Source organism: Danio rerio, chromosome 5, assembly GCF_052040795.2.
Source record: "Danio rerio strain M-AB ecotype USA chromosome 5, GRCz13ab, whole genome shotgun sequence".
NCBI lineage: Eukaryota > Metazoa > Chordata > Actinopteri > Cypriniformes > Danionidae > Danio > Danio rerio.
This window is the reverse complement of record NC_141025.1, coordinates 24,020,963-24,042,484: the sequence shown is the minus strand read 5'-3', so window position 1 is coordinate 24,042,484 and position 21,522 is coordinate 24,020,963. Positions and strand designations below refer to the sequence as shown.

The 21,522-nt window shown below is 37.8% G+C and overlaps 1 protein-coding gene across 2 annotated transcripts in view; it reads right to left on the bottom strand.

Moving 5' to 3' along the window:
• The window catches only part of brwd3 (bromodomain and WD repeat domain containing 3), a 47,986-nt gene that overhangs the window by 19,625 nt on the left and 6,839 nt on the right, over positions 1-21,522 (bottom strand). The window contains exons 12-30 of one of the 2 annotated variants that reach the window (XM_087253406.1): positions 21,018-21,058; positions 20,808-20,912; positions 20,532-20,685; positions 20,244-20,378; positions 17,960-18,088; positions 17,647-17,872; positions 15,189-15,323; positions 13,879-14,059; positions 13,585-13,675; positions 13,201-13,368; positions 12,997-13,073; positions 8,043-8,238; positions 7,869-7,967; positions 7,639-7,746; positions 7,429-7,553; positions 5,861-5,943; positions 3,749-3,860; positions 3,602-3,663; positions 3,373-3,528 (exon numbers count right to left, since the gene is read on the bottom strand). In XM_087253406.1, coding sequence (XP_087109532.1) covers positions 3,373-3,528; positions 3,602-3,663; positions 3,749-3,860; positions 5,861-5,943; positions 7,429-7,553; positions 7,639-7,746; positions 7,869-7,967; positions 8,043-8,238; positions 12,997-13,073; positions 13,201-13,368; positions 13,585-13,675; positions 13,879-14,059; positions 15,189-15,323; positions 17,647-17,872; positions 17,960-18,088; positions 20,244-20,378; positions 20,532-20,685; positions 20,808-20,912; positions 21,018-21,058 — 2,383 coding nt within the window. The remainder of the gene's footprint in view (positions 1-3,372; positions 3,529-3,601; positions 3,664-3,748; positions 3,861-5,860; positions 5,944-7,428; positions 7,554-7,638; positions 7,747-7,868; positions 7,968-8,042; positions 8,239-12,996; positions 13,074-13,200; positions 13,369-13,584; positions 13,676-13,878; positions 14,060-15,188; positions 15,324-17,646; positions 17,873-17,959; positions 18,089-20,243; positions 20,379-20,531; positions 20,686-20,807; positions 20,913-21,017; positions 21,059-21,522) is intronic. The other variant, XM_087253407.1, reaches the window with a different exon arrangement.

Sequence of the window (21,522 nt, the reverse complement as noted above, 5' to 3'; positions counted from 1 at the left end):
ATCAATGATTTCTGAATGATCATGACACTGACGACTGTATTAATGGATGCTAATTTATCGCTGGCATACATTATATTTTAAGATTTATTCAGCAGATACCAGTTACTTTAAATTGTAGTAACACTGCACAATACAACAAGGGGTGTCTTTGATGCAGACGTGAGAAAATACGGTATGACCGGTGATCAATTCGGTTTATCTATTCAGTAATAGATCAAAACCGGTTATTACACACTGATGCAGAATACACTGGCGAAGGAGGGGAGGGCGAGTAAATAAATGCTGCAACTATTTAAAAAGCAGGTAATTGTGCACAAATCACTCTTTCGTCTTTCACTGACACTGAATGAACAGAACCAGAGGTCGCTATTTCACTTATTCCATCTCTCTCTCTAAATGTATACCTTTGAACAGCTGGCATGTTTGTAAGGTAACCTTTCCGCTCCTCTCAGCTGTTAGGTTTTCTACACTGGGTCTATTACGGATTACCTGTGATGTCCGTGTCACTCATTGGTGAACAGTGCTGAGAGTTTTAAAGGCAATCGCAGCCATTTCTGTTGAGTGGGTGAAGACAGTAGCTATATTTCCATCCAAAAATGCGAATAACCTTTATGCGCAAAACTGGATTATCGCATAAAAGTTGTGCGAATAAAGCATCGTTTCCATCCAATGAGTCAAAGAGAACAAAATCGTCACTTCCTGATTAACTGGCGCCAAATATCAACAGTAAAAACTGCATTTGCTGCAGTAGGGGAAGCTGCATCAATCTTTTCTAAATGAATGCGCCTCAGAAGACAAAACAACATTTCAGATATTTATAATGTGCTCAGCCTGATGTTTTGTCCGTTCACACACATTTTAAGCATCACATGATGTCTTTTAACAAAATCACATGACCTTTTTTAATGCGCATGCTGGAGTTTGTGCGGTAAAAGTGTTTCCATCGCAGTTTATGTGCATCTTTTCTTATCGAATAAAAAGTTTATCCTACCCAGTTAGGCGCATAAGTTTTTTATGCACATTTTCAAAATTTATGCGCATCATGGCGTTTCCATCAACTGGTTTTTTATGCGCATTTGCAAAATGGCATAGAAACATAGGTGGATGGAAACATAGCTATTCACTAATAGGAGTGTAAGAACTCGCTTGACAGCGCTCAGAAAGCAGGCGGCATAATATTTACATTAGTTTATTAGCTAACACGTTGCCTTCTGTGGATATATTTGAGTTTTGTTTAAAACATTCAAAAGGCGTGTTTTTTAAGCAGGTAATATTAAGAGTACAGTTCATATAACTGACTGCTTGTATTAAAGAACAAAATTGTATTACAAGTAATATATAAATATATTGATAGATGTTAATAAAATTTTCTTGTGTTGTGAAAAAATATTTAATGAAGAATATACACAGCTAGTGTTTTGCAGCCAATGATAAAACTTCCAGTTGAAAGCTTTATGTGACTATTTTCAATTTCTTAAGGTTCCTTTTACAGCATCGATGTTGTAATGTAATTCAAATATAATCAGTTAAATAGACTTAAGAATCTATTTGGTTGTTAAAGCATAAGAAAGACCGTTTAAACAGACGCGGTAATTAGCAGCAGGCTAGCGTAGAAATTCCACTAAGAATACCAGGGTAAAATTAATTTCCATATTTTAAAGACATGGTGTGGAAAAATTAATTTTAATGCAGTGCTTCTTGTTTGGTCTGATACCCACTTTATATCGAATCTCAGCCAGGCATTAAGGGTCTAGTTTTTTAAAAAGAAATAAGATCTTAAATGTGGCTATTTTGTATGGGATGACAATTAACCGGAAGCCCTGGGGCTGGCGGACCATGTGCATATACACCATTGTGGATGGAAATCATCGTCAATGCACTGTGATGCACCAAGATATCTAATTGAACCGAATCGATGGCATAATAATCTTAACCGAACCGTGAGACAAGTGTAGGTTCATACCCCTAAATACAACTGCTTAGATGGTATTTTGTATGTGATAGTACATTGAAAATGTGATATTCAAACAAAAAAAGTCAATGCCAAACATTTAGAAATCATTATGAATAGATTTGATTTTAAAATGGGTAACAAATCTCTTTTTAAAAAAGATTTTAAGAGGTCTTTGTGATACACGCTGTGTATAACAATAATAGCAACCATTAATTGTAATGTAGGACAAAAACTGGTTAATTTTCTGAGTTTAATAAGCCATTTTCATCTTTTAGAATTTAAATTTAATAGTTTAAAATCTATGTGTCCCAGAACCACGAAATCGGTGATAAGTTGCATGAGTATATTTAAAACCAGTAAAAATACATTGAATGGTTCAAAATATTAAAGGAACTGTTATGCTAAAAACCATTAGAATACAAAGTAAAGATCATGTTCATGAAGACATTTGTCATTTTTTTTACTACTGTTACCACATATTGAAGCTTAACTTGCGATTATTAATGTGGATTGCTAAGAACTTAATTTAAAAGACAATTTTCTCTGTATTTAGATTTTTTTCAGATTTTAAATAGTTTTGTTGGATCTCAGCCCAAATATTGTCCAAATCCAAACAAGCCAAACCATCATTTATACTTCTACTTCAAGCGCATGCGTATGGTCTGGCGCAGCCTTCGTAAGGTTGTATACCCCTCGCTATGACTGATGCCGATTCTGACGTGCACCTTTTAAGAAATGTAACTACATGTCGCAACGACACATAGCGCAAGCTCTGTGATTGGTCATCTTGGTTGCTGCGACGAGTGTAGGTGGAGGTGAGAGAGACGAACCCGATGGAGTGATGGTTTACAAGTGTCGAGTCCGTGAATTAGCTCCAGATGGTGAACTGTTTTTTTGTGTTAACCTTATGATTAAGGTTGTTGCACGTCTGCCGATTCCCACCTCTGAATGAAGGAGCTTGAGCTACTTGTACATTAAGGTATCATTTAGAAAAACAAAACACTCGCGAAAAAACTCGACACAGAAGAACATAAAACCTTACTGCCAGCTAGCATTTCGAAAACGCAACACAAACAGCAGAAGTATAAATGTACGACTACGTGCAAGGCATATGATTACTCCACGCAGAAGTATAAATCAGCCTAAATACTTCAGCTTTTATATAATGTATAAATCTCAATTTAAAAAAATGTACACTCCTGACACTCCTGGTTTTGTGGTCCAGCATCGCACGTTGTTTAAGTTTGTAGTTATTTAACATTTTTGATGAAGGTTTTCATTGGCATTAATAAGTACAGAAGGTGATGAAATGCCATTGTGCTGGTTTTGTTACACCAGCAACTGAAACAACTAGAAGCTCACCATTTTCAATAAACTCAGAAAGTGTTTTTGCTGGTTTGTGTGTGCGTTTGCCATACCGAGTGTTAGCAGCTGATCTATGGCGGTGATGACTCTCTCACACTCTTCATCTCGTGTGTGCAGACCCCACTCTCCCTCCTGCGGGCTGTACAGCAGTGCCTGGAGCTCGTCCTCTGTGACAGGAACACTGTCCCCGTCCTCCTCTGGCAGTGGAGCTGCAGACAGTCACACTGTTAGACCTGCCTGAATATGACTGCTGTAAATGTGTGGAGTAAATTGTGTCAGTACCTTCTTCAGGAATGGGCTCTATATCCCATGGACTCATCTTCTCTCTTTCTCCATTATCCCACCTGCAAAAACAGCATAGCCCAATGATTGAGATATTCACTGTACTATGTACTTAGGCTTGGCACAGATCAAACCCATTTACTGTACCTGACAATGTAGCACTGAAAGAGGCTGTCTGGATATTCAGATTCAAACGGCTCCTGACACTCCAGTGAGCCAAACCACCATGCATCATCAATAATGCTCCTGAAACGCTGACCTGCACACAAGCACACAGCTGATATTCACTACTATGCAAATGCTAATTCATGATTATTATAATCATACACACATTTGTCTTTATCATAGCATTAATAACTTAATAACCTATGCTACGTGGTCACTAAGGCATTCTGCAGATTTTATAGCATGTTGCTAATAGGCGTTGGATGATAACCGGTTTAAAGGTTTACCGCAGTTTTGAAAGGTCAAGGTTTTAAAACCGTTAAAATTTACTTTTAAACCATTTCTAAGGTATTTGTAAGTATTTTTTACATGTTCTTTATGACTATTTTATTGAGTTTTTTTAGGGCAAGAGTAGAAAAGGACCTTCCACATCACAAGCTACTGGTTAGTCCATAACTCAGTAAACATCTGTAAAAAAAAAAACTCTTATAAACCAACATCCAGCATGCTGAAGAGCTGAACAGTGCAGTGACTTACTTTATATCCAAAGAAAGGAATGACATCCAAAGATGCCTTTTCAAGTTGCAAAGAAATCTGTGTTTTTGAAACTTATTAAGACAGCAGAAGCCCATGACTTATTTAAATCATTTAGCCAGACATTTATTGCAGATGATCCCAAACACTGCGTGCATGAATGTCTGGCGAATATCAAACCTAAAACCAACTTTACCGAGCTGATTTAGCTGTCTTTCAAAGATTTTAGTACCAACAAGTTGTTAACGTCACAGGACCTATTACAGTATACTATACGACTTCATCACAAGGCACTGCAGTTTCTCTGCCCACCGAGGAAGCCCGTGACTCCTGCTGCGGGATGGAAGTTTGATGTTTGGTTCTCCTGTGTCCCGTGTTCCTCTTGCTGTACCAATGCAGCAGCTGCTTAACGTAAAAGCTGACTAACAGTTTTTGCCATTTTACTTCTGTTACACTGTATTTACACTAGTAACTCACGCTGTCCCATCCATCAAAACCGTGCTTCTGCCCTCCGGCTCTGTGTGTGAAAGCACTCGACGTCACTTGTATACGCCCCTCCCACTGATTAGCATAGGCTTTGCATACAGCTTGAAGTTGAAAATTAAATTGAAAATAAAAACTGAAATGAAAAAGTGTCAATAAAAGGAAAGCTTAAATGTACATTTTCATTTGAATTGTGTCACTATTATAGCGTGAACAATAATAACACGCTTTGTAAAAATTGTGTTTGCATTTTATTTTTCAGTTTGGCTTTTCATTTAAATATTGGCAGTCTTGGCGTGGAAATGCAGTGAAAATGAAATGTTAAATTGGCAACTTCATTTTCATTATCAATTTGACAGGGACAATGTGTTGTTAAAGTGGATATGAAAATGAAAATTAAATAAAATTAAATGAAATGTTTTAAAATGAAATTGTTAATCTGATTTTCATTTTTATTTCCAATGTTTATTTGATTTATTTAAAATTGGCAGGATTTACCTTCCATACATTAAGGCATGTTTCATTATGGCAAGCATGCTCAGAAATGCACAGAAACAATTAGAAATCTCCTGAACAAGGTAGTTTCAGCTTGACTGAAGATGGACTGTGGAGAGCTTAATGAGAAAGCAAGACTTTCCAGCAAACCAATTGGTATCATGAATCGTGTGTAACATAAAAGCTACATTGTCTGATTCATATGAGATGATTCATACTGCAGTTGAAAAGCTAAGAAAAAATCTCAAAAAACATTTAATAAAACTACTCTTTTCTGTACACTGTCAGAAAGCTCAACTTTGTTCTTCAGACAGAGTTTGTCAGTACTTTAAAAGACAGTTAATGATTTGACGGTCTGGAAGTCTATAAAACACTATTTTTTTTCACTCACTGTAGCCAGGTAGCAATCAGTGCATACTGTAAGCTATCGGAGAAGTAATAGCACACTTCATCTCAACTAACCACAAGATTGTATTTCCATCTATAGCTATAATGAAAACAAAGTTTGATATTAGGGGAAAAGGTTTGTTGTAATCCAAGCCCCCAGTCTGAGCAATAGCTTCAGTAAAAGTACAAACTCACCAGGCTGCCAGTTGCGTTCTTTGGCCTCATTATAAAACTGTTGTAGCACCAGAAAGTCAATAACATCAGGCATGTCATGATACCTAACGAAAGAGACAGTTAGCATTACTAATCCTTATAATCACGATTAAAAGCTATCTAGATTTTCTATTCATTTTTATTTAATTCATCATCATCATCATCTTTATAATGCAATTACAGCAATATTACAAACACTGCAAATAGTTTATATTTGTGTAAATCATAAATACAGTAGAAACCAGAAGTTTCATACAGTCTAAAAAAAGAAACATAACCATTTTTTTAGATGTCTGATGGTAAATCATACTAAACATTTACTATTTTAGGTCCGTTAGGATTCCCTAAATGATTTATATTTGCTAAATGCCAGAATAATGAGAAACAATTTTGAGAATTTTTTAATTAACTTCTAGACAGTCAAAAGTTTACATACATGTTCTTGGTATTTTTAGCTTTGCTTTTAAAGTCTATGACTTTGGTCAAATGTTTTGGGTATCTTTTCACAAGCTTCTCACAGTAGTTTGAAGTAATTTTGGCCCATTTCTCCTGACAGAACTGGTGTAACTGAGTCAGATTTGTAGGCTGTCTTGCTCGCACAAGCTTTTTCAACTTTGCCCACAAATTTTCTATAGGATTGAGGTCAGGGCTTTGTGAAGGCCACTCCAAAACATTCACTCTGTTGTCCTTAAAGAACATTTTAATTTGGCAGTATGCTTAGGGTCATGGTCTGTTTGGAAATTCCATTTGTGGCCAAGTTTTAATTTCCTGGCTGATGTCTTGAGATGTTGCTTCAGTATTTCTGCATAATGTTCTTTCTTCATGATGTCATCAATGCTGTGATATGGACCAGTCCCTCCTGCAGCAAAGCAGCCTACATAGCAGCAACATAATGTGCCGCCCCCATACTTTACAGTTGGGATGGTGTTTCTAGGCTTCTAAGCTTTCTCCTTTGTCCTCCAAATGTAACACTGGTCATTATGGCCAAACAGTTCAATCTTAGTTCCATCAGACCACAGGATGTCTTCAAAAATTAGTCTTTTTCCCACTGTAATTTAGCAAATTTTAATCTGTTTTTTTTTTGTTGTTAATTCTAGTTTGTTGATTTTACCATGTTGTCACAAGGAAGCAGTGTGTTTGTGGTTTTCCTTAAATATTATTCTACAGTTGTGCCTCAAATTAATTCAAATGTTGTCAATTAGCCAATAAGAAACTTCCAAAACCTTGACACCATCATCTGAGCTTTTTAAGGGGCATAATCATCTTATTGTATATAAACTTTTGACTTTCAAGAAAAGTTATAACAATTTCTCACAAAATATCTCTCTCATTATTCTGCTATTAAGCATAACAGAAACAAATTTGATAATCCTAACTTACCTAAAAGAGAAAAAGTTGACATACATTACCATCTGACTTTTTTTTGTAAATGGTTATGTGCCTTTTTATATAGTGTATGTAAACTTCTGGTTTCAACTTTAAATCTAGTAAAATGTGCTGGTGTTGTTATTTTTTTTTTATTTTTTTTTGGCCAGTAAAAGGATGCATACTTCAAGCTGAAGGATTCGTTGGTCATTTTCCCTGAGGTGAGATCCAGGATGGCCAGTTTGAGGCAGCACAGAGTGGGCGGCCCAACTTCATATTTAATACCTACTACTTTTACAGACTCCTGATCCTGAGGAAACATAGACAACACAACTCTTATAATTATCTCATAATAATAACTGGAAATTGTGACGTGCCAAAAAAGAGCCACTTACCCTGAGATTCAGGCGGTTCCAGGGCTGTTTTTGAGGATTAATGCTATAGGCTTTGGCACGACTCACGGCTCGGACATAAGCTTGATGACCCTGACGGAAATATATCAACTACAGAAGGACACAAAGAGAGAGAGAGATGGCTGCAGAAAGATGCATATGTAAAATGCCAATTCTCGTATTTACTTTGGGCAATATATTGTACACGTCTACATTTATTAAGAGAAACTCACCTCATCTCCCATTTGAGGTACGAAAGGTGATCGTCTTGGGATTGTTTCCATGATCCAAGAAGGGGGCAACCATTCCTCTAATTCTCCAGCAGGCACAGACTAAACACAAACACACATTACTACAAAATAAAATATGCATATATATGGATAATTGAATGATGGATAAATGCTCACCCTCTGTTTAGGTTTCTTCTTCTTTTCAGCCTGTTTAGTGGTCTGCGCAGCTTCCCCTTCACCCTGTCCTGTTCCCTCCTCATCCTCAGAGCTACTGCTTACAGCCACACGGGCCGGCCTTCTAGTGGTTCGCTTTGGTGGCTGGAGGTTGATTCCCGCATCTGCCGTCCAATCAGAATACTCACTAGAAGAGTCACTGTAATAATAGATTAACAAGAGACAAACAGCAACATTCGTCATTTAAAAAAACAACAACATGCAAATCACAAACAAATCATGAACATCATGCAAATCAGGAACATCAATGCTCTTAAGCAAGCGGCAACCTCCGGCTCTCCCTCCGGAGATCATACGGAAGTAACTAAAACTGCAATTCATCCACTCGCCTTTGGGGGGCTGGCTCCCAGGAATCCAGGTGATTTCTGACTGCAATGGTAAATTGGCCATATTTACAGCTGATAAAAACATGTTTACAGCCTGGTACAAAAGATGGCTTTGGTGCATATAGCTATGATTACCCTTTATGACACCCTTTAAGTGAGGGGGTGAATCTTTTATAACTCATCCGTTTTGCTTTTATTAAGTTATATTAAATCTGCATAATTAAAGGTGTGGTCACTTGAGTGACAGCTAGGTCACGCTGCTCGCTGTCTCGTCACCCCAGCTGACTCTGGCTAATTAGCTGCTGAGCTCGGCATATACATCCTATTTTTATGTTATTTAATGTTTCTTTACACAGTCAATTGTCTTTTAGGATTATTTCCTACAATTATCAGATGATATGGCATGCTGTGTGCACTTAATTGTGCTCACGAACAGTTCAAGTTGCCTCCATTTCCCAGTTGAGTGGAGTTATACAGATATATACCATCTCTATAAATCTATTTGTTTTATTTAAGATCATTAATCACTTATATTTTTCTTTAGACCTGTAAAGCACTCCAGAATCTGACAGATTTATTAGCTGTAGGCTCAAGAACAATCATCTGAAACGATGTCATACAGTGTTATGCCTGGATTTCATCAAGTCTTGCATTTACTAACATACATATAATTGTGTTTGGAAGTAATTCACGTTTTTCCTTCTGTTAAAAAAACATCATAAGAACAATGCTAAATGGCTCAATGTGTAACAACAGTGTATTTAAAAGTCTAAGAACTTTATTGATATTGTATACAGCCAAGCACATGTGGTCAGAACACAAACGAGTCGCAGGTAATAAAGTATTAAGCATTCTCCCAAAGTAAAGTTTGTCTAAGCCAAGTCTAAGCAAAATGCTAGCAGGTGTCTGTAGCTGCACTCACTCTCCACCTCTTTGCCCTTGTTTAATATCCCACGCAAATGTAATGGCGACTGTGGGCTGCCTACTTGTAGCTTCTTTTGCAGTGTGACGTCGCGGATACTATGTCCATATCTTTTAGTCTATGCTCCTGAGTCCAACTTGAGATAAAGGCTAACCTAATCTTTTCTAACAAAAATACTCAAAAAAATGTTGACACATTATATAGATTCTAAAAAATTCTACACGGAGTAATAATGTGATTAATGATATTCAGGCAAAAACCGTGTTATATCATATGATAATGGTATAAACACACAAAGCTGCTGCCACTTTAAATCCTTATGCATGGAGAAAGTTTAAAGTGAAAGTACATTTCTTCAGAGTCTGTGTGTGTTTATGTGAAGACTCAGTAGCACAGGCATTTCTACACTAGAGATGAGTAATTGACCGAAGGCAATATCACTGTCTCTCCACTCCTCCAATAGCTGGTGTGTGGTGAGCGCACTGACGCCGTTGTCCTGTGACTGCTGTCGCATCATCTAAGTGGATGCTGCACACTGGTGGTGGTGGTGGTGTGGAGAGACCCCCCCTTATGATTGTAAATCACTTTGGGTGTATGGCCATACACAATAAATGCGCTATATAAATACACATTACATTACACTACATTACATGACATGTGCATTTTGTTAGTAAAGCCGGTTGCGTAATCAGTAGTGAATCATGCTTTCAGCACTACGCAGAGTCATAGTTCACTGACAACCTATGCAATATCGCATTCCTCATCACAGATGATTTAATTGCACAATAAAAAAAGCAAAGATATTTTTTTGGTGATAACGACAGGTGTGTGTAGTTTCCCTTTGAATTACAGGTCTGTGTTGCTGCTTCTTCTGAAAGTTTGTGAAAACACAACATTTAATGTTTTTACTTCAAACTCAGTAAACTGTCAGTAAAGCCTAAAGGCTGGGAATTAGCATTTTACAGTATCTGGTATAATGTTAATGTTGGTCTCTTGTGTTTACATACATGAATATGGCCACTGTTTAAATACACTATACAGTTATGTGCTTATTGCCACATTATGTCATTATGATGACATTATGATGCAATTTCCTAAAGATAAATACCAACAGGCGACGCAGTGGCACAGTAGGTAGTGCTGTCGCCCCACAGCAAGAAGGTTGCTGTTTCGAGCCTCTGCTGGGTCAGTTGGCATTTCTGTGTGGAGTTTGCATGTTCTCTCTGCGTTCGCGTGGGTTTCCTCCGGGTGCTCCGGTTTCCCCCACAGTCCAAAAACATGCGGTACAGGTGAATTGGGTAGGCTAAATTGTCCGTAGTGTACGAGTGTGACTGAGTGTGTATGGAATTGATGTTTCCCAGAGATGGGTTGCAGCTGAAAGGACATCTGCTGCATAAAACATATGCTGGATAAGTTGGCGGTTCATTCCGCTCAGGCGACCCCAGATTAATAAAGGGACTAAGCCAAAAAGAAAATAATTGAATAAATACCAACAAATACAGTCAGCCAAGCAACTGGAATACAGCAGGCGCTATCGTCAATTTCATAGGACGCAAAATCTTACAGCGACATAAGATAATGTGTGTGATGTCCCATTTCTTAGGGGTAAATTTGAAGCCCTTTCTCTTCACTTTTTGTTTTAAGGGTCAATGGAGTCAAGAGGTAGGGGTAAAAAATTTAATTGGGCCTTACTCCTGATCACACAACTGGGCTCCCATGACAATCACAGATTTTTCTAAAATTTTTGCGATTTACATCTTCTGCCCTATTCTACACATAAGCGTGTGTTTGACCATTTAGGTTAGAATAAGTCCCAAAAGTAAAGTCAAAATTGTCTTCTTGAGCAAAGGTCTTTGGCACAGACAGGCACGTCTCTCTGTCTCTCTCTCTCTCTCTAGTTTTTAAATAATTTATATATAAAATACAGTGTTTCCCATACCATTATATTAGAGGGGCTCCCCGCCCTTTTAACAGCTTTCCCCACCCCCCTTGAAGTCAAGTTAAATTAATTTTTTATATAGAGCCAGATGACAACTTTTAATAAGCTAACTAGCCATATGTAATATCTTTACACAATGACATCCAGGGCTCAAAATTTAATCTATGCGACCTTATAATGTATTTGGGGCATTTGTACGACTGCAAATAATAGTTGTAGTGTAACCTGTTTTGACTTTTCTAAAAACATGCTGAATCAATATTCCCTGCCGCTATATTGGTTCTGTCAATCACTCAAGGCTTTACGCTGTCAGATAACGGAGCTTTTATGACCGCGGGTAATGCAAACGGCTAAAGTTTGAGGAAGATGCAATAAAAAGTACACAGGTTTGCAAACACACGCAAAGTTACAAATAGTGGCGCTGATGAGAGTGATCATGTGGTAAATGTTGATCCGCCAGCTAATATCAACCGAGTCTTTTAGGAGAGAGTGCAGAAAGACTCGGAGTGGATCAGCTGTTTAATGGCCTGAATCTCGATGCATTGCATTCACTAGGTTTTAAGCACAAATGGCAGCTAAATGCAGTATTTAACACTGTACATCATCGCCAAAAAAGTTCACCTTTAAGTTTAAAGTGAAACTGCGGCTTTATGACAAAGAATGGTATATTGGGCCGGCTGACTCGCCTGCTTTTTTCCACAAACACAGAAAAATGTAAATCTGAGCATAACGAGACTGTGCATTTAAAATGACACAAACCGAAAACAAAACTTTTAAAGAGTGGTAGAAGTGAGACCTCCTTTCTTTTGTCTGTTCTATCTTGACATGCATATTATTTTTTTATTTATTTATTGATGACTGACTAAAATGAATGATTAATTATTAACCTAGGCGAAACACTGAAATATATATTTAAAAATTGATTAACAACTTAGAAAAATCAAAACTGACTCTATTAGGGTGCTTTCACACCTACACTTTTGATTCGGAACGTGTCTGGATTGCCCAGTTAGCGGGTTTCGTTTGGCATATGTGAACAGGGCAATCGCACTCTGTTCCGCGCCAAAGTAATCGCTCCGAGATCGCTTGAATGAGGTGGTCTCGGCTCGATTGAAACGAACCCTGGATCGGTTTGATTGCAGTGAGAAAGCGATCCGATCCAAGCGCGGTTATATCACAGTGTTTTATGGATATGTAATAGGCTTACGGCCATATGAAGAGAGAATTATGAGTAGGGCGGGAAGTTTCGCGAGTCTCCGGATGCCCGCAAACGAGTGATGATCTCCCGGTAATCTCGCGTCTCCCTCCCAGTCCTCAAATAGGCATCGACGCGCACCCTTCTCACCCCTCCCCACCGCGTCTCTCCTCAGACACGTCGCGCGCGTGCACCCTGTCAATCACCATCAAACCACCACCTCTCCTGACAGCTGAGCGGGACGCTGCAAAATAAACCCTGACACTCTGACCAATGTGAGGAGAGTTTACTCGCATGTGACTTGTTTTAGCTATTTTGGTTCGATTAGAAACTTTGCAATGTGAAAGCGAACCGCTCCAAGAGCAAAGAGCAACAATGTAACATTTGTAATCTCTGTTTCGAAACAACTGAATCGATTCACAGGTGTGAAAGCACCCTTAATCTATTAATTGATAAATCTATTACACCCAGCCCTAATTACCCGTAATAATTTAGCAAAATATTTGCAATCGTACCTGGAGCTGCTGTCATTCTCCCACTGAGTTTCACCTTCAGATGTCCCATCACTGTTCTCATTCTGGTCCTCCTCCTGCTGTGCACAAACGTTAAACGACAAAAAGAAACTTTTAATTATGCATTTCAAAACTGATACAGAATTTTCTAAACAATATTAAATGTTATATTAATAGTCTCTATAAGTAGAGCAAGATTGATCTTACCTCTGCTTCACTTTCAGACTCGACCTCAGTTTCTTCATTACGGCTAAAGGACTGAACACTTCCACTGCGCCTCCTGGTTCGAGTTGAGCGGGTCTGATACGCATGTCTTTTTTGCTGAGCCTTGCGCTGTGGTCTCCGTAACGTGCGGACGTTGTCACCTGGCTGACTCTAAAGATACAGAGGGAAGTCATGTAAATAGTACAATTGAAAAGTTATAGTGTCTTTAAAATTATTTGATGGACTGTGAGGGGCCTTGATGTCAAAGAGATTGAGAACTGCTTGCTTCAGACAATGAGGAGTTTATTTAACAGTAAGAGTGGGTGGGAAAAGTGAGATTTATGCTCTGCTTTTTGTGTGCATGACTTATACATGTATGAAACTCACTCCTGTTGAGGGCACAGATTTTCTTTTCTTCTCAATGATATAGTAAGAGCGTTCCACCTCTCCTTTAGCAAGCCTACAGTCCTCCATTACCCTACACATACACATAGTAAAAGACAGTGCTTGAGTGCACATTACCATGGAGAGTGTTGTGACACTGAAGGATATTTAAACAGTACATTTTAAGTATGGTAAAATGGTAAAGGCCTTAAACCACTTCCTGTTTTAAAGAAGGATATTTAAGATTGGTTTAATAAAGCAGACAATTTACCAACGATGAATTTGTCATGCTTCTACCTGAAAATGCCAGCCTGTACTTCATTAACCACCACTCTGCGACTCCAGGCCAGCAGGTCTCTCTCAGTGGCCATCTGACTGCGAGGGGCATTGTTGTGCATCTGCCGTACACCCTCCACTTGTCCACTACGCCTCAGGCCAACATTAGGGGGTGACAGAGGACCACCTGCCACCTCAGCACCTATCAATCAACAGCTTCAAATTTCACAACCTCAAAATCAACAGCTTTTATACAAGTGATTTTTTAGCTAACAGAGGTCAGTCTCAAAATACTAAATAAAAACAATAATATAAAGTTTAAAGTAAGTAAAATAAAAATATATATATATTTTAATGTTAGTATCAGTATATTAGTCTCTAGGATATACACTCTTTATTAGGTACACCTTACTATTAAAAGGTTGGACCCCCTTTTGCTTTCATAACTGCCTTAATCCTTTGTGGCATAGATTCAACAAGGTACTGGAAATATTCCTCAGGGATTTTGGTTCATATAGACATAATAGCCTCACAAAGTTGTTGCAGATTTATCGGCTGCACATCCATGATGCGAATCTTCAATTACACCACATCCCAATCCCAATATTTTTTCTTTTTCGAATCATCCTCAGCAAACCCTAGAAATGGTTGTGCATGAAAATCCCAGTAGATCAGCAGTTTCTGAAAATGATCTTGCTTCCCCATTCTGATGCTTGGTTTGAATCATCTTGATCATGTCAACATGCCAAAATGTGTTGAGTTGCTGCCATGTGATTGGCTTATTAGACATTTGCAATAACAAGCAGAGCAGTTGGACAGGTGTACCTAATAGAGGCAGATGAGTGCATATAAGCTAGTGTGCTCCAAAACAGAAACAAATTTCACAAAAAGATATGAACAACTAAAGCTTGCAGTTTGTCATGTTCACCTAAATGGATCAACAATTTCAACAATTTCTGACCAATCAAATTGCTCCATAGTAATTGACATGTCCCGCCTCTTCAAGACACTTTTATTTGCTTTTCGTTTAATGTGCTTGAGCTCAACCACTGTCACTAGTAGAGCTGAGATAAAAAATGAAATGCTATTGGCAGTTTTCTAAAAGAGGGTGAAGCTACTAAATGTACCAATCTGTCTTCCTGTATTAGTTGAGATTGTCACACATCAAATAAAAAAAAAATGCACATTTTAACTTCACGGTTGCTATAAAATCATGTAAATAGAGAAACAGCAACACTGTTTTTATTTCTTTCTTTCAGTGTGTTATAATTTTACAGTAATAAAATATGTTGCAGAATATTCTGCCATGTTTACAGTGGGTTTTTCCTCACCTGCAGGATTTGCCTGGTTGACTCGCTCATCTTGCTGGTTCTGGAGCTGCCGAATCAGGTCATCCAATGGGCTTTCTTCCTGAGACTCATCTGCAGTTTGCTGGCCAATCACCTGCTCAACCACTTCACCATCACCTAAAAAGTACAAAAGGACTCTCAAAAAATGTATTTACACTTAAGCCTAGATAAGTCCTGTAATAAAAAAGAGGACTACACATGATCTGACAGTAAGAACAGGGAGCTTTCCTGAACTCTAGTGAAGTTATCATTTTTATAACATAAAACAGAAAATAAACGTGTGTTTAAAAAGGTGTTTGACTGCTCCACAGGACAACATTACAAGCACAACTTATTTTATCTGCTGTGGCTAGTACTGGGAGGCACCATCAAAACACATTTGGGTTTAATCCTAACTGTAGATTTTAAAGTTAAATGCAGGGCAGCACAGTGTACTTTTTCTTGTAAAATTCATTTGGTCAACATCACGCTTATTTTAGGAAGCAAAATTATTTAAATAATATAATAAACGTATACTGTTAATAATGATCACATTACTTCATCACTGCATTTGAAAATCACGAAACACCAAAACCATTTTTTTGCTATGTTGACACTCATATATAAATCCCATGATGCTAAAAACACTATTAGGACACATATAATTATCTAACAAGTAAAAATTTATTGTTTTTAAGTTGTTTAGAGCAAATTCGTTCTTCCAGTTTAAAAAGAAATTTTGAAGCTGTGTCACGGCCATGAGATTATTGTGTAAATTCCAGCATGGAAATTGGCTGTCTGTACCAGCCAGTACAATGTGATGTCAATGAGTTTTCAGAATTAATTCTTGAGAAAGACTTGGTTCGAAACAATCAGCATGCTCTATTGTGAGCTAAGTGCAACTTCATTATGCATGATATAGCTTCGAAGACGGTTTTAATCTGGTACAGTGTTCAGAGAAACGCCATGTTGTGTTGCCAACCCTAAATAAAACAAATGGAAGAAGAACAACTATTCAGAGACATGGGTCATAAGTGTTGCGTTTATAAATCTGACGCAACAAAGGTTTAGTTTCCTTTTTCTTGCTATAATAGCACAGCTCGCATTTGGACACACATGTGTGGACATGCAACAAAAATATGTTTGAACATTTTTTACCCAAGAACTTTTCGAATCTAGAAATGGTGAAATCCGTATTTGCCGCTCGTCCTCTTTTAAAAAAGACACAGTTCCAGTTGGTGTAGATTGTCCTGTCACTACAGATTTGACAAGTGTGTGATCAATGTTCTTTGTTTATGTTTATTCAGATGGCAAAGTTAGTTCGTATCGTCAGCAGTGTTAAGTTTTTAAAGACATACCTTAGTCAAAAGATTTACAGTAATATCACTACAATATCATGGACTAAAAGTCCTCCACTTCCACACAGCTCTCAGATCGCCTGTAAATGCTGCTCTCTGAATTACTGTCTATCTCTCCTGCGTCTGCGTTTGTGTTGCCAGTGTAAAAATCAGCTGTTGTGCACATACTGAAACACCACTTTTCATGCATTTCCTTCCCTCTTTCACCACTCGATGCTCCCACCTAAACAAAGCTGGACTCACCCACATTTCTGACCTTTTTCAAACTAGAGGTGTAAAAACAGGGCTGGGGGGTTTCATGGCCCTTTAAAATAAAAAAATTTTCATCAGTATGTAATGTAGTAAAATGATGCATGTTATAATTAGTTTATTTTGCAAAGATCAAACTAAACGTTTTTGGATAAGTAGAAGGTAGTAGGTTTACTTGGAATGCTGTGACTTTCAGATTGAATGCACTGAGAAAATAAATAATAAAATGTATTATTTGTTATTATATTAACGGTTTACATTTACTTAAAAAGGATAGTTCAACCAAAAATGCAAAGTCTGTCATCGTTTACTCACCCACCCAAATTCTTACCTCTTTTGAACACAAAATAAGCTGGCAACCTGTAACCATTGACTTGAGTATTTGATTGTCCTATTATGGATTTCAGTAGTTACACATTTTTAACGTTCTTCAAAATATCTTCTTTTGTGTTCAACAGCAGAAAAAAACTCAAGATTTGCAACTATGCAATTTTGGGTGAACTATCCCTTTAAGACACAAACAACTACATTTATTAGGATAAACAATATGTATCGTTCAATACAAGATAACATGTGAATATATCTTGAACAAAGCAGAAGTTTACAAACATTACAATATAACTTTTAGTTTAACTTACTGATTTTTAAAAGCTGTCAACTGTTTTTCATATTCTACAATCTGACTCATTGTTTGCATTGGGTTCAGTTTTATTGTGCCCATGTGTACCAGATATTTAAATATGAAAAAGATGATAATAATAATAATAATAAAACCTAACATACAAAACATAAACTAAAAATGCAGGGAGGCTTTCCATTATTTGATTTTATTCATGTACACCTGATAATTTTACCATTAGCCATGTATCCCAGCTGGGGCACGAGCTGCTCCTCTTTGCAGTTTTCTCTGCCCGGCACCAGGCGCTGGCATCGAGGAGGGTGGGGGTTTCCATCCACGTCCACCAGGAAAGGCGGAGGCATAAGATGTGGTGCCTGCTGCGTCTGCTCATCTAGAACAAAGTTATTAGAGTCCCGGATCAACGGCCGGAAATCCGTGTGGAAGAACATTTGGTCTGGAATCTGAAAGCAGAGCAAAGCGTTGAAATGTGAACATGTGTGGTTTCAATCAACTGCACTTAATGCCACACATCTGAGACACACACTCACTATTTCATAAGGCTGACTGCACCCAAAGCCGAAGATGAGCAGATGACCATGCGAGTCTGTGCAGGCGAAGTGCTGCCCGTCCACTGAAAACTTACAATCAAACACAGCACCATGACCCTGACCCTCAATCTGGCAGAGGAAAAAGAAAAGGGAGATAAATGCAGTGCTGAGATTAGCAGCCAGACTGTAGCATAAAGGACTGAGCAAAAATATGGGCTTTGAAATAATTTTTCTTGTTCTTCAAAGATGTCTGCATTTATTTTTTATTTGCTGAAAAATATATAATTAAAAGCCATGTGAAATCCTATAATAATTGAAATAGTTTTCTGGTTTAATATTTCATTATTATAATTATAATATAATTCATTTTAGTTGCAGAATTTTAAAAATCTATTTTTTCAGTGTTTAGTTTTGCATGACTTTTCAAAAAATATTCTAGTATGCCATTTTGATGATCAAAAAATATATAAATAAAGATTTTAAATGTTGTAGAAAACTGTCCTGTGGGCTGTTCCATAAGCCATGCTTAGAGAAAAAGCCAGGCTTAATTTGGAAGTCGGGTTTATTAATGGCTGATTCGGTTTCATAAATCAAATGTTCAAACTCAGTTACTCTGGCAACTTATGCTGGGAAACAAGCCTGGTCCAGAGCAGGTTAACTCTCAGGCTAAGTCTTAAGTTTAAGCTTAATCAAATTCATGTTAACATTCACCTGCCATAATTTGATGCCATTTTAATTAACATTACCTCTTAAAAATGATTAACATTTTATAGTCACTTAATAGTAAATATATATTGCAACACCTCCTCTCCTTGAATTGGTATCACTCTGAGGGGGTTCTACAGAAATAGAGACACTGCTCGCTGCAGAGCCATTTGAGCAGAGCGGAGCTCCAGCGAGGGGGAGCATGAGCACTCGCTCCTCCTCCTATAAGCGATTTTAATGCGTACACCAACCCCACCCCTAACCCTACCCCCAGTGACATCACTCGTAGAAGAAGTGCAAGAAAAGAGGAGTGAGAGCTCAAGCTCCCCCTCGCTGGAGCTCAGCTCTGCCCAAATGGCTCTGCAGTGAGCACCACTTGCAGAAATATGGCTGACTGAATAAACACTCTCTCGAAACAAATTATAGCAAGCGTAAACTCTCTTTTTATTTTACCAACATATTTTAGAAAAGAACAATAATATATTTAAATTCAAACAAGTTATTTCAAACTAAACAAATACAAACTACAACATTTTAACAAAATGTCTATATTGTTTTATTTTATGCTGATTCCCCTCTACAGACTACATTTCTTACAGAAATCAAAAAAGCATCAAACCCTGAGTGGAATAATCAGGAGATGGATCTGGGCTGAGCAGTAGCCTCACTTTAGTATAAAGATACTTTCCCACGAGGCGCAGGAAATACACGTGTCAAAGGGAAAGCAACAATTTGCAGCGGTTTCGGGAGCAAATTAAAAATCCTGCCGCTTGTGCGTGCATGGCTCTTTGTTGCCATTATTTTAAACTGAATGTCCTTACATTAAACATATTTTGTATGTGACAGTATGCAATGCATTAAAACTTTTTCTTGCAAGCCACAATTGGCAGAAAGCGCGTATCCTTTCTTGCGCATACAAGCACAATTTCAACGTACTGTGACAAATATATAATTCAACAATAATAGGCCTAAATAATGGCCTATATTTTAAAATATATTGGTATATATGTAGCCTATAGAGGCCATCTGGAATTTCCTGTCAGCCTTCTCTCTTGCTTTAAATAAATTATTAGTTGTTTAAAGTCTAAAAACAAATGCAGCTCACTCACTGTGAACACAGCGGTCTTATTTCAGCACTCGTTCAGTTCTCGTAGTTGCCATGGTGGCACACAACATAATAGATGCATTTACGCTCGACCTTTAAGGTTTCATGACTAGTTTATTCTTATCTAAGATTAGTTACATCAAATGATATTCAACTTGTTATGGAACCAATTTAAGCGTGGACGTTTAGTCTGGCTCATTGAAGTCAGGTTTTTTTACTTTTCTAAACGACTTTTATGAAACAGCCCCCTTGTTAATTTTCTTAGGAAAACATGGCAGATTATTTGATATAGAAACTATTTCTGTAACATTCTTTGTGACTACCATTAATATAAATTTTATGCTCCTTGCTGAATATATTCATTTCTTGAAAAAACAAATCTCACAAGGACAGTTCTAACTCACAGTCTAATACACAACTGCTTAAAATGAGGGACTTTTATAATAAAACCACGGATTTGTCAAACAATCTCACCATATTGAAAAAGTTTCTAATCTTCTGGCCTTTGCTGAGGTCCCAAACGTAGATGTTACCGTCATGACCAGCTGATAGCAAAATCCGTGAATCAAAGGGGTGTGCTTCCAAGACAAACACCTCATCATCGTGACCCTGCAGACAGACAAACAACTCTATAGATGATTCACACGTAATGGGCAGCAACACAGGAAAAGCTCTTCCTCAGAAATACAAAATGCACAGGAACAGACTGCATTCTGCATCACACACACACACACACACACACACACACACACACACACATACCGACAGCACATGTAGTAATTGGCCATTTGTTGAGTTCCAGACTTTGAGGAGGCAGTTTGAAACGGCTGTGATGATGGAACGGTCGCAACGATCCCACGCGACCATGGTCACCACCAACTTAGTGGATTTATCATCGCCTGATATCACAGCACTCCTGTGAACACATATGTCCACACAGACATAAAAAAAAACACACAATACACAAGTACATGCGATGGTAACAAAAGTAGATTAAACTGTGTTGATCTCACAATTAACCTATTAGCATAGACTGACCCGGGTAATCTGGTGGTCATATCCAGTACAGTGCTTTTCCATTCCTGCTGTTGGTAATGCCATATCCGCGCCGTTCCATCCCGACTACCACTCACAAACCTGAGACTGGACGCAGCAAACACACAAGCAGTAATGATACACATCCCAATAATGAAGCACAACAGAAAGCCTAACACTTAAGATAATGATAATATTACTTCAAAAATGTACCTGTCAGTGTTATTGCAGAACTGAATAGCTACAACTTTGTCCTGTAAAACAAAAACATAATTAAACTTCATTAAAATGAAAATTTAAACAAGTCAAGAAGCACTCCTCTTGTTTTGGAAATAGGCCGATCTCTGGGTCTAGCAGAAGCACTTTTAGCTTAGCTTAGCATAGATCATTGAATCGAATTAGACCATTAGCATCTCGCTCAAAATGACCAGTGTTTTGATAATTTTTCTATTTATAGCTTGACTCTTCTGTACTCATTGTGTCCTAACACTAAAGGGAAATGAAAAGTTGCTATTTTCTAGGTTGATATGGCTAGGAATTATTCTTTCATTCCAATAATCACTAATTATTGAACTTTGCTGCCGTACTATGGCTGCAGCAGGCACAATTATATGAGGCAGTACCTGAAAATAGTCCCCAGCTGGGTATTAGTGATGGGAAGATTGAATCATTTTACCGACTCATTAATTAAGATGAATGAATCTTTGAGTCATTGTGT